General features: G+C 36.6%; 1 protein-coding gene across 1 annotated transcript; it reads left to right on the top strand.

Annotated features, from left to right (window-relative positions):
- Positions 1-202: 202 nt before the first annotated feature.
- On the top strand, positions 203-14,113 carry ric3a (RIC3 acetylcholine receptor chaperone a). The gene is made up of 6 exons (XM_049465393.1): positions 203-383; positions 2,245-2,453; positions 4,515-4,602; positions 8,766-8,859; positions 10,445-10,590; positions 11,648-14,113. The coding sequence occupies exons 1-6, from the start codon at positions 266-268 to the stop codon at positions 12,688-12,690; spliced, it is 1,698 nt and encodes a 565-aa protein (XP_049321350.1). The 5' UTR covers positions 203-265; the 3' UTR covers positions 12,691-14,113.
- Positions 14,114-14,508: the final 395 nt, after the last annotated feature.

Raw genomic sequence — 14,508 nt, 5'->3', positions numbered from 1 at the left:
CATCCAAACTGAAACAAATAAAATATACATCCTCAAATTAATAAAAAGAACAGAATAAATATATTATTAATATATAAATGTGTTTATTGTTGTTGTTGAACCCTTTTATGATAATGAGCGGCGCTGAGCGTGGATGATGATGGATTATGGTGGAGGTCACTTCCGGCTGTAAGATGCCGGGAGGTGGAGCTACCCTGCTCTGTGTGTGTGTGTGTGTGTGTGTGTGTGTGTGTGTGTGTGTGTGTCAGTCTCGGTGCTGACAGTCATGTCGGTTTCCACGTTTCAGAAGATCACCTTCATCTCCTGCCTGGTGCTCTGCGTCTCCTTATTCCTACCCAGAATCCTCCTCTCCCGGGGGAAGAAGGAGGTGCTGCAGTCTCAGGGTGAGCTCTCTGGACCCCCTCCCAGTCCTCCCAGTCCTCCCAGTCCCCCCAGTCCTCCCAGTCCTCCCAGTCCCAGTCCCCCCAGTCCCCCCAGTCCCCCCAGTCCTCCCAGTCCTCCCAGTCCTCCCAGTCCCCCCAGTCCTCCCAGTCCCCCCAGTCCCCCCAGTCCTCCCAGTCCTCCCAGTCCCCCCAGTCCTCCCAGTCCTCCCAGTCCTCCCAGTCCCCCCAGTCCTCCCAGTCCCCCCAGTCCCCCCAGTCCTCCCAGTTCCCCCAGTCCTCCCAGTCCTCCCAGTGACACCAGGACCCTGAGAAACATCCCTCCACTCCTCTCCTCCCTGCTGTCCTACAGCTGCCAGTGTGTGTGAACGTTCTTATAGGGACCTGATCTGGACCTCATAAGCAAAGTGTTGAATAAATAACAGTGAACAGTGATTTAATAGTGCAGTTTTGTGTGTGTGTGTGTGTGTGTGTGTGTGTGTGTGTGTGTGGTCCTCGTGTGTGTGTTTGTCTTCAGTAATTGGTACTTTAATAAAAGAAATTGGTCACTAAGGTTAATGTTAGGGTTTAGTATAAAACAGCTACAGTCATTATTAATTATAATTATATGAATGAATTGTCCTATTTGTCTTTTTACAAATGTATATCATTTTACATTTTTATTTTATTTTATTTTATTTTCCACTATTGGTCTTTTTATATAATTATTTTTGCACTATTGATTTTTCTTTATATATTGTTTTCCACCATTGGTCCTTTTACATATTTATTTATGCACTACTGGTCATTTTAAATATTTATTTTGTGCACTGCTGATCTTTTAGCAATTATTTTTGCACTATTTTCAAATGTATTTATGCACAATTGATCTCTTAACATAATAATTTTTTTAAACATAAGTATTTTTCTTTATTGGTCTTTTTATATATTTATTTTTGCACTATTGGTCATTATAAAAATATTTATTTTTGCACTCTATATCTTTACATATTATTTTTGCACTGTCTGTGTTTTTATATATTGTTTTTTGCACTACTGTTTCTTTTACATATTTAATTTTGCACTATTGGTCTTTTTACACATTTATATTCATACAATTGGTCTTTTTATTATATTTATATACGCACAGTTGCTATTTTTACCTTTTTTGCTCTATTAATCTAAATACATCGATATTTTTGCAATATTTACAAATGTATTTTACCACTATTGGTCTTTTTACAAATTGTTTTTTTGCACTGTTCATCTTTTTACATATTTTTTTGTACCATTGGTCTTTTTACACATTTATATTCGCACAATTGATCTCTTCACACATTTATTTTTTGCATTATTGGTCTTTTTATATATTTATTTTTGCTAAGTCTCTTAAACTTTTCCGGGCCTGTGCAATAATCTACTGTACAAATATGTTACCTATATTTCCATAAATCCATCCATCCATCCTACCTTAAGAATTGCTGCTCATGACAATAAATGTATCTTATATTATCTTAAATATTCCTGAATTAATTGATAATGAATCAGAAATGGATTTAAACTGAATTTGGATGTTGTTAATCAGTGGATGCAGAAAATCAGAGGTGAGATCCAGGTTTATATAGAAGAACAGCAGCTGCTGACCCGTCTTATCAGTACTGCCCTATATCTCACAGTGAACAGTGCACGGTGAAAGCATTGTGAGAGCATGGTGAAAAAGCTCAGTTGCGTAAGGTCTGTGCAATTCTCTTCCCCCAGATTATGAGCACTAAAGCGAACAGTGCTCATATTCCTAATGGATCAGTTCAGCCTGAATGTTAATGTTAATGTGCGGATCTGCAGTAACGGGATTAACTGGGTTTTTATTGTTATTATTTGGTGATAGTGGGTCCCGGACACGCCCCCCCGCGGAGGTACGGCCCCCCGTTCTCTGAGGAACCGGATCAGTGGCAGGCTGAGCTCCTGTTCACCAAACCCTTCAGCCCGGAGTCGCTCACCAGAACCAGAGATGCAGGAAAACCCAACCTGCTCGGCCAGGTCATCCCCGTTTACGGCTTCGGGATCTTCCTCTACATCATTTACATTTTCTTTAAGGTGAGAAATCTCCGATTTAGACCTAGCGTCCACATATGTGGACATCACATTTTGGGTTGTCTAGACAACAACACTAATTTTTACTTTACAAGGGCGACTTCATTGTGTTCTATCAAAATATAAAGCTAAAGTCCTCATATGTGGACATCATTTTTCTCAGACACTAAATCAGGTATAAAGAACATTCTTTGTTTTTACACTAATCAGGTACCAATTAGTGCAAATAGCAAAGAGAAAAAAAATGCATGCCATGCAAGAGTTTGTGTCCTTTGAGGTTAATTAGCCATACACTAAAATACTGATTAATTTTAATGTTTTTATTTTATTTTTATTATTTAACTCGTAGTCTTTACGTTACACTTATAAAATAGCAGCTTTTTCTAGAAACACAAGGACACTTTACAACCATCTACACACCGTCTAAACTCACACATACACACACACTAGTGAGAAGCGGCAGCCAATCACACACAGCATACTCTCAACCGGAAACCACAGTGCACCTGGAGACCTGAATCAAGCACTGAGAAGCTGCACAGGCGTGCTTAAATATACCAATAAGTAGGTATATATATATCTGGGCACACAGTCATACACACGGGTGATTTTATGGGTGATTAAGTGAGTTTTTACACCAGCACTATTTAGCGAGGTTCGATTGAGTAGGTGTGAAAACAGTAATCACACTCGGGTGCTGATCAAAAGAACTCTACCTGGATTTAATGATTTATTTGTGGGTTTGATTGGTCAATTCAAATATTCCCAGTTAGACTACAAGCTACAGGCAAAGTTGGTATTATAATATAATATAATATAATATAATTTTATATTAATTAAATTATGTGCTATTCAAAAGAATTGGACCAAACAAACTCTGGAGCGGTTCACTCAACTATCAAATCTACAGTCCATTTATTTGAGCTAAACTGCTGATAAGGCGCAGTTTAATCTGATATATTAGCCAGATAACGCTAATTAATTACCACAGCTATGAACAAACACTGTGTCCATGCTGTTTACACACCCGGCCTGTGCTGCGTTCACTGCTCACAGTTGCGTGACTCTGTTCACTATGTATAGATCTGTGCTGCTGCACATCCAAACACTTTGTTTGATAGTGCAGCGTTTCAGCGTTCAGTATTATAGCACAGATATACGAGCTGGAACACAGAATCTTCTCGCTATATTTACCTTTGTCGTATATTTATATATACTTCCGCGCCAGACAGCTCTGACCAATCAGAGGACACAATGTGCTCGCGTGGTTTATTGGTGCGCATTTTGGTGCGTTTTGGTTTGTGCCTGTGTGAAACCAAACCAAACAAAAGGAGAAACGCTCCAAATAAACAAACTCATCAACTCATTCAGACCATAGAAACTTTCACAACTACAGAGAACATGGAAACTCCACCCAGTTAGGGACTTGAACCCAAGACCCCAGTGCTGGGAGGCGAATGTGCTAACCAGTGCAGTGCATCTGCTTGACTTTATAGCAGCACCGGTTCTGTCGAGTAATGATTATACAGACTCTCCAAAATATTATATATATATAAATATATATATTTAATAAAAATATATATTCAATATATATTCAATGCATATATTGTGAGCGAGCAATTGTGAGAAAGAAAGTTCCTGAGAGCCTTCAGCAATGTGATGCCACGAGCATTCTCAGTGCACGAGTGCATAGGTCTATAGTAACACTAACGCTACATTTTTGATAAATCAGTGATCCGGATCCTTTCCACCCGATTCTGATCCTTTTAAATCACACGATTCCGATTCGTTCACATTTTGCCATCTACATATTTGCTATCTACATATTTCTCATCTGTTAAAGATCTTACCTCCTTCAGTGTTAATCCTGTCCAAAAGTGGTGTTGATTTCTCTGGGCTCTGAAGCTTCTGGGAAGAACTGAAACACAGGGATTGTTGCGTATTAACAAATTAAATTAAGTTAAGACAAAAACATCAAATATCTTAGTTTTTTGTCTGATTTTGAGGCTGTAAAAGATGAAAATGTGATTTGGGTTGATGGATGTTCATTTGTTTTCTCTCCAGCTCACAAACAAAGACCCACAGAAACGATCCCACAGACAAGAATGCAGATTCCCCATCCTGACGCAGGAATGCAGAATGCAGGAAATACGTAAGTTAGAAATGTTTTAAAATAAAGACATTTTTACACTAATAACAGTCTTTATAATGTCATATGTTACTTTATAACATGTGTAATAATGTCCTGCTAAGTGCAGTTCAGCCTATACTGACCTAGTCTTAGAGTCTCTTTAAAATGCAAAATCCACCAGAGATCCTATTTAAACCTATAGTTACTCACACACAGAGGATAGTTCAGGTCTAGAAAGTAAAATTCCGGGGTAAATTAAACACACACCTGCATATCTCAATAGTACTTGGCTGGTGGTGTTTTTCCTCCATAGACTAATTCTAACCATTTGTTTCTTAGCTCTGAATTACTGGGTAAAGTATATAAACACTGATGTGTTATTCGCACAAATAACACAGGAATGAACTGCATGCTGTTCCTAGCACTGTTAGTTATCTCCTATCTGACGAGACGTGTCGCCGCCCGGCTTCAGCTCTCTGACTGTGGGCGGTCCCGAGCCGAGATGGGCGGGGCCATGAATGCTAATTCACAGGTTGATGTAGACATGGCGCTTTTCCTGATCAACTCGTTTTTCTATATATTTTCTTTTAGAGTAAGGAGAACTTTAATAATAAATTAGAAATAATAAGGAACAAGATAATAAATATTAATAAATACAAATAATATATATATATATATATTTTTTTTATTGACATGTATTAAAAATAGGAGATTCTAAAAAGACCATAAAAAATGTACACATAAAAAGTAAAGAATTTATAAAATATAAAATGATAAAAAAGATAATAGTAAAAGTAATGTATAATGATAAGAATGATAAAAAATAATAAATTAATAATAATGAACTAAGAACATAGAAAACAAAATGAAAACATAAGAATAAAAACTGAATAAATAAATTAATTAATTAAACAATAAAAAAATAGAAAGAAAAACTCATTTAAAACAATCACAAGTTTTCTGGTGGTGCCTAGAAATTAAAAGTTTAAAACGATTATACAATGATAAATTCTATAATACAGTGATATAAAGGCCTGGTCCTCTGTCTAAATCTATCAGCAGTTTTTTTGCCCTGAAAATTCAACCAATAAAAACTTAACTTACTTTATACATTAATATATTGATTCACTGCATGAATATTAGAGTTTTATGTAAAACTACTGATCTACTCATCTGACAAACTAATTTCTAATTTGATAGAGCCACCAGAGAACAAAGCTTGTAGTTTATTCTTCACACTTTCCCTTCCACCTTAAAACATTTTTCCCCATCCACCTTAAAAGAAGCACTTATAACACTAAGCCTGTTGTATATGTTTGAGTTTTTAGATATTTTTGATTATGTTGTGCAGATATAACAAAACATAATCTGGAATAATAATTTGCTCCACCTTAAAAGCCAAAGACATTCATTTAAAAGCCCCTTAAAACAAATCATTATCGTTTATATAATTTTATAATTTTATTTCTTACCATTTTCAATTTTTTTTTATAATTTTATTTTTACTATTATTATTTTTATTTATTTTATAGATTTACTTGTTATGTATATTTTTATTTGCATGTATATTTTTATATTCATATATATATTACATTTATTTAAAAATAAAAATACTTTTTTATTATAACTTTTTTTTTTACCTTATTTCTAATAAATTAGCTAATGTTTTCAATTGTTTTTATACTGTTAATGCTCAGCTATAATCATAAATAGAGTAAAACTGAACAATGTCAGTGGTTTTATGAGCATAAAATAAAACATGATTGCTCTAAATATTTATTATTTAGCTAACTAGCTAATTTCCCAATGATTTATTTACTCCAGATGATTTTTACATTTTCTCAAAATTTGAAGCATAACTTGTCATTCACAGTCTTTAACCAGTCTTCCTCTAGTTTATATCAAAATAAAATGGCGATACACTAAATAAAATATTAATTTTAACAAAACCACAGTTAAAAATGTAAACAATGTGTACAAATCATTTCTTACCGCTCTCAACCTGCGACTTCAACAGAGCACCACTGCCAGACTTCCATGAGTTTACGTCAAGTTTACGCCCACAGCACCCAGTTTTAGTCCCAACAGCTTTAAAAACCTTTTAAAAACATTAGAAATACCAGGAAACTCCAGACTCATCGGGTTCTTCCCTGCAACACAGTTCAGTGAGGCACAGGTGAGTGTAATTAGAACTCCGGGGTCTATCCTGGGAGCTGCCTAACAAACGCCGCTGGGTCCTAATGCCCTACACTTTCCCCAGTGCTGTTTGGTACTAGTGCCCTACAGTTCAGAGTTGGCCCTGGTCCTACCTGTTCTTTATTTTATTTTTTTTTTAGGTTTTAGTTAACTAGCCAGTAATAATAGTGACATACAGTACCAGTCAAAAGTTTGGAAAGACCTTAAATGTTTTATATTTAACATTCTTCAAAGAAGCGCCTCTTGCTTTACAAATCTTGGAATTTTTTTACTTTATTAATATTAATTAAGTGCATTTCAAGAAAATTTTTGCTTACAGAACAATACAAGTATAATATGTCTTATTTAACAGTCTATGGATCTTTATAGGTAGAAGAAAAAGAAATGCAGCTTTATCTATATGCAGAAAAAAATGAATAAATACATACAGTGACTCTATATTAACAGAAGAAATCTTGAAATGTGTCAGAAATGTGTCTTTTTAATTGTAGGTTTGCAGTTATGTTTTCCATTAAATGCAAATCCTTAACCCTTTACCATTGTTTTGTTGAGGGGGGCTGTGGTTTTAGCCAGGAGACCATTAAATCTTTTTTTTTAGCAATCAAAAGAAGAATTTTAGGTATTAATATTTGGTTTCTATCTGTTACTTCCTCTGATATATTTCATATCTTGGAATTACCTGGAATTTTAAATCAATAAATTAGCCTTTATTTAAACTTAGACTACATTAAAGGTGGCCCTCGTTTACAATGTAGTCAAGCCAATACATAGAGTATGGCTTGTCAAAGAAAAAATAAAGATAAAACAAGAAAATAAGATATAAAATAAATATATAAGATACAAATAAAAGTTTAAGTTTAAGAGTAGAAATCATAAAACCATCAGATGAGTATACAAAAATAATTCAACACATAAAACAGTAAAATATAAATAAGCAATAACTAAAAACAATAAAAGAAAGGACAACCAAGGAATATCAATTTTTTTATGAGGTAGAGTCACCTGGAATTCAGGCTTTCAGTTAACAGCTGTGCTGAACTCATCAAGAGTTAACACTAATTGAATTCCTTGTCTCTTAATAAAGTGTTTGAGAGCATCAGTTAAAGTAAAGTAGTGAAGAGGTAGAGTTACAGGTATACAGTGAATAGTGAATATTTGAGTAATGTTCTAATTCAGATTATAAGAAGCAACAACTACTCAACTAAATAAAGATTTAAATACTTTAAGAAGAAATAAAGATCAGTCAATCTGAAAGGAGAATTTCAAGAACTTTGAAAGTATCCTTAATTGCAGTCATGCAGCTTTGCCATCAAGCTGCCGGCGCTCAGAGGGAGCACAATTGGCTCTGCTCCCTCCGGGTGGGTAGATGGCGCTCTCTCCCCTCATCACTCTTAGGGTGATGTCTGCAGCACAGGGTGTCTGTGAGCTGATGTATCAGAACCGAGTTGCTGCGCTTTCCTCCAAGTGCTCGGCAATGCTGCATCAACAGCTCAAAAAGAAAGGCTCAAAAAAGGCTGGCTTCACATGTATCGGAGGAGGCATGTGCTAGTCTTCACCCTCCTGGTGTGTTGGGGCATCACTAGTGATAGGGGGAGTCCTAATGAGTGGGTTGGGTAATTGGCCGTGTAAATTGGGGGAGAAAATGGGGAAAAATTAGAAATAAAATTATAAAAAAAAGTCACTGCAAAAAAGACCATCAAACACATAATAATAATAATAATAATAATGATGGAACTGGCAATCATCAGGAGCCCCAGGAAAGGATGAAAGAGCAGGAGTTTCCTCTGTTGTACAGGATAAGATCATCAGAGTTAGCAGCCTCAGAAACCACTAAAGGTTAACAGCTCCCCAGATAGTTACGTTACGTTAAGTTACTACATGATTCATTATGTGTTCCTTCATAATCTGATAGATCACTTCACTATTGATTTATAGTGTAGTTTTATCAGTTTTATCAGGTGTGATTGTGTGTGATTGTGCTCCTCCAGCTGATAATGAGATGGCTCAGCTGCAGGCCAGACTGAGACAGATGGACGGGGTGAAAGAGAGAAGATCCTCCAAAGCTGTCCATCCTCCCGCCAGGTAAACCTGCTCAGTCTTCAGGAGTTTATTAAAGATAGTGAGAGATTCTCCTGATCTGGTAGTAGAAGGTAGTTAGTTAGAGGTGTTAGGAGAGTAAGTGCTCTTTGAAGAGCTCTGTCTTCAGGAGTTTATTTAAGATAGTGAGAGATTCTCCTGATCTGGTAGTAGAAGGTAGTTAGTTAGAGGTGTTAGGAGAGTAAGTGCTCTTTGAAGAGCTCTGTCTTCAGGAGTTTATTTAAGATAGTGAGAGATTCTCCTGATCTGGTAGTAGAAGGTAGTTAGTTAGAGGTGTTAGGAGAGTAAGTGCTCTTTGAAGAGCACTGTCTTCAGGAGTTTATTAAAGATAGCGAGAGATTCTCCTGATCTGGTAGTAGAAGGTAGTTAGTTAGAGGTGTTAGGAGAGTAAGTGCTCTTTGAAGAGCTCTGTCTTCAGGAGTTTATTTAAGATAGTGAGAGATTCTCCTGATCTGGTAGTAGAAGGTAGTTAGTTAGAGGTGTTAGGAGAGTAAGTGCTCTTTGAAGAGCTCTGTCTTCAGGAGTTTATTAAAGATAGTGAGAGATTCTCCTGATCTGGTAGTGGAAGGTAGTTAGTTAGAGGTGTTAGGAGAGTAGGAGCTCTTTGAAGAGCTCTCTCTTCAGGAGTTTATTAAAGATAGTGAGAGATTCTCCTCATCTGGTAGTAGAAGGTAGTTAGTTAGAGGTGTTAGGAGAGTAAGTGCTCTTTGAAGAGCTCTCTCTTCAGGAGTTTATTAAAGATAGTGAGAGATTCTCCTGATCTGGTAGTAGAAGGTAGTTAGTTAGAGGTGTTAGGAGAGTAAGTGCTCTTTGAAGAGCTCTGTCTTCAGGAGTTTATTAAAGATAGCGAGAGATTCTCCTGATCTGGTAGTGGAAGGTAGTTTGTTCCACCATTGGGGAACTCTGTATGAGAACAGTCTGGATTGCTTTGTGTGGATGTTTGACCCCCACTCTTATCTCACCTTACTGATCAAAGAGCTGGACCATAAACCATCCTATCAGACATAGCTCAGGAGAAACATTTAATAAACTACAAAGTTTCTGGCTTGGTCTCTTTTAAAGGAGAACTCTGGTGTAAAATGTTTTTTTTTACTTTTGTTGTAGTAAAACATGATAAAAAGTTCTTATCTTTGATGAATAGCACACCTTCGTTCTCCCACAGCGTTCAGAGATCCAGAAATTTTAACAGTTCATCCAAACACCCTTCAGACTGGGTGATACGGGACATAATTTACCGTGATAAATCACTTTTTACACCTTTATCCATCTCAAAGTAGCTCCACACCTCCTTACTAGAATCTGGAGAGAATCTGACATTTAAAACGAGGCATTAATAACTTAAAAAGTGCAGAAGAAGCTTATTAAAAACCACTGTTTACATCCTATAACACTAGTAGCTTCAGCTCCGAGCGCCACCATCACTGTACTGATAATAACATAAATACATATATATATATACATAGACTCCGCATAGCGTAGCAGCCGGTTTAAGGAGGGAGGCTGTGCAAAGTCTATGTACATATATGTCTATGTTAGATGTCTTTGTTAGATTATCTCTTCCTGGCCTCAGATCTCGGAGAGGAAGCCGTCAGAGAGAGGAGAGGAAGCTCCGGCAGCTGCGGCAAAGCACTCGCGTAATCCTGGAGGGACGACCACTAGAGGGCGTATCTCCTGAAGTGGAAGCTGAAGAAACCCCATATTCAGCAGATTGGGAAGGTACGGAACGGTATACCTCATACACCGCACTGTAGATGTTCAATTATTAGAATCTAAAGTATAAAACATATTCTGGACACTTTTTTTATTTACTAAATAATTTAAAAAAAGAAAGAAAGAAAACAGACTGAATATAAATGAGAATAAGTGTCTTGAAGTAGACAATCATAATTTCAAGATTTTTCATTTTTAATCAACCTCATTCTATAATGACACCTACATGTAGGTGTATATATATGTATGTATATATGTATGTATGTATATATATATATATATATATATATATATATATATATATATATATATATATATATATATATATATATGTATATACACGTATATATTATAGTGTATATTATAGAATGAGGTTGATTAAAAAGTACAGGAATGAGATCCTAACGTGTGGCCATGACTTATTCAAGCATGGGAATAAGATAATTCTCAAGTCCTGGCCATATAAGTCGTCCCCATGACTTTGCATTATGAATTATCTCAATCCCACCATATCTTGTTCCCAGGTCATAAAGAGACACTAAACCCTAAACCATATTTTTTTTCCATTAATGCAATGTGTTCCCTTTAAAAAACACACTAGCATTTAGCGCCTAATGCTAAAAACACACTAGCGTTTAGCTGCTAATGCTAAAAACACACTAGCGTTTAGCTGCTAATACTAATGCTGCTGCACCCAGCCTTAGTGGAAATATGAAAATCTAATCTTACTGTAAACAAACAGAAGCTCTTTACTCACCCAAATAAACAGTTTTCAGGAGAGAAATCTGTGTAGATTAACATCCAGCACTCGTTTGACTTTAAAAGAAATAGCTTTTTTCTTTTTAAGAATCACAGTTTTGTTTACTTAGCTTAGCTTAGCTTAGCTTTACAGGTCTTGAATTAGAAGGGAAACATGGCGACACCCCTGTTCCTTACTAGTGGTGCATAATGCGCCTTATAATCTGGTGCGCCTTATAGTGCAAAAAATACGATAAATAAAGAAATAAAGACGTCTTTTTTGTGTGTGATGTCTGTACAGTATGTATCTGCTTCCTTTCAACAGGTTACTCTGAAGAGACGTTCCCCAAGTATGAAGTGGCGTTCCGCGGACGCCGATATCCCAGCGTCATACTGGAGGAGCCCGACATGGACGCGCCCACCGCCGAGGAACTCGCCGAGAGAATGGGGAGAGCAGAGGAGGAAAACGATGAGGAAGATGATGATGAGGAAGATGAGGAAGATGAGGATGATCACATTTATGATGAAGAGATCAAGAACAGAGCAGAGGAACATCTACCCACGATAGATGTTGCTGAGAAGAATCGTCTAGACGTAAAAGAAGACAATGGGGAAGCCAAACGATCACACAACGAAAATGATGATGATGATGATGAAGATGATGATGACGAAGAAGAGGAGGATGAAGAAAGCGATGATGAAGATGAATTAGAACCTGAAAAAGCACACGAAGCAGAACTATTAAAAGAAGATGAAGAAGAAGAAGATGAGGAAGAAGATCGAAACACTAGAAAACAAGACGAGGAGGAAGAAGAGGAGGAAGACGAGGAGGAAGTAGGAGAAGACCACCCTTGTCTTCCTCACCGCGAGGATGATGATGATCATGAAGAACGAGGACCGAAATCAAGAGGAGCCAAAAAGAGGGCGGAGTCTCCCAGCAACAGACGACAAATCACATTCAGCGATCACAGACGGGTCTTCCTCTACTCGAAAGGAGACGCGATGGGCGGCAGGTTCGAGGACGAGGAGCTGAAGGAAGAGGGTGAGGAAGAGGACAGTGAGGAAGAGGATGATGAGGAAGAGGACGAGGAGGATGATGATAATACTGAAGAGGAAGATAAGCATAATGAAGATGAAGCTGAAGGAAGAAAGAAGGAGGAAGTAGACCCCCTGATGGAGGCTGAGAGTCTGGGCTTCCACACCGAGGTTCTTGATCTCGATCCAGAAGAACAGGAAGTAGATCTCCTCGACTTCCTGCTCACCTACCAACCAGAGTCCACGGTTAGCTCCACCCATCCAGCTCCGCCCAAAGGTCCAACATCTGGAACTCTGAGGATGCGGCACAAGAAATCCAAGAAGAAAAACTGACCCGAGATTCTTCTCGATTAATGTATAACTCTCGATTATTCGATTAGTTAATTAGGTTAGGTTCGGTTAGTCTAACAATTAATCACTAAGGTAGGCTGCACCTAACAATTATTATACGATTAGTTGATTAATCTAACAACTAATCACTGATGTGGTCTGCACATAACGATTATTTTACGATAAGTTGATTCATTTAACGATTAATCACTGATGTGTGCTGCACTTAATGAATATTTTTATGATTAGTTGATTAATCTAACAACTAATCACTGATGTGGGCTACACCTAATGATTATTATACGATTAGTTGATTCATCTAACAACTAATCACTGAGGTGGGCTGCACCTTACGACTATTTTACAATTATTTGATTCGTCTAACGATAAATCACTGATGTGGGCTGCACCTAATGATTTTTTTTTTTTACGAATAGTTGATTTATCTGACGACTAATCACTAAAACGGGCTGCACCTAATGATTATTTTTAACAATTAGTTGATTCATCTAACGATTAATCACTGATGTGGGCTGTACCGAATGATTATTTTATGATTAGTTGATTAATCTAACAACTAATCACTGATGTTGGCTGCACCTAACGATTATTTTTACGATAAGATGATTCATTTAACGATTAATCACTGATGTGGGCTGTACCTAATGATTATTTTAACGATTAGTTGATGCATTTAACAACTAATTACTGATGTGGGCTGCACTTAATTTGATTTTTACAAATAGTTGATTCATCTTACAACTAATCACTGATGAGATGCACCTTTTTAGGGCTAGTCTAATACTAGTCATCTAGTATTCAACTAATCACTGATGAGATACGCTGATAATGGCTGCAGCTTGCGATTATTTTTACGATTAGTTGATTAGATTAACAAATGATCACTAATAAGGGCTGCACCTAACGATTATTTTTTTCTCGATTATTCATTCGATTATGTTTCCCGCCAGTTGATTCATCTAATAGCTTATCTTATTCCACAGATTATTTCGAGATAAATTGAATAGACTAACAATGAATCACTGATGAGATGCACTGATTAGGGTTGCACCTAATGATTTTTATTTTTCTCCCAATAATCTAACAATATTATTTCTGATTTGTTGATTAGTCAAATGACTACCTTACCAAAAAAAAAAAAAAAAAAAACGTCAAATTTAAATGGTTGTGATGCAGTGTTATTCATAAATACTGTACAGTTACCAGAAATGGAGAAAAGATATATATTTTTTTAGTTTCTGTGCTCCCCCTACAGTCAGGGAGTATAGTTCTCGCGTTACACATGCATTTCTGGACAAGCTGACAGGTTACAAGATTTATTTTATATTTTATCTCACAGACTCTGTGGATGTGTCCCAAATACTTAATATTACTAGTTTTAAAGTATATTAGGTTTGCATGATATCTGAACAAACATTACATTGCATATGCAATATATATATATATATATATATATATATATATATATATATATATATGTGCAATATATTTTGTGATATTTTGTGTTGTATTAGATTCTATTCGCCTTACCTGAAACTGCACATTCTGCGATGTGGATGTTGCTCATGTGCCCATTATGATGGTAAGGCTGAAACCATTAATCATATATTATACATAATTAACACTGTGCAATAAGCGTTAAAAGTAACAGTACTTGGGCGGCACGGTGGCTTAATGTTTAACACTACCTTCCTAACCTTCCAGCACTGAGGTCTTGTGTTCAAGTCCCTATCTGGGTGAAATTTCCACGTTCTTCTTAAGGGTCCAAAACTAATACTAAATTAATTATCTAAATGATCT

Source organism: Astyanax mexicanus, chromosome 16 (genome assembly GCF_023375975.1).
Source record: "Astyanax mexicanus isolate ESR-SI-001 chromosome 16, AstMex3_surface, whole genome shotgun sequence".
In the NCBI taxonomy this organism is placed as follows: Eukaryota; Metazoa; Chordata; class Actinopteri; order Characiformes; family Acestrorhamphidae; genus Astyanax; species Astyanax mexicanus.
This window is presented reverse-complemented; position numbering and strand designations above follow the sequence as displayed.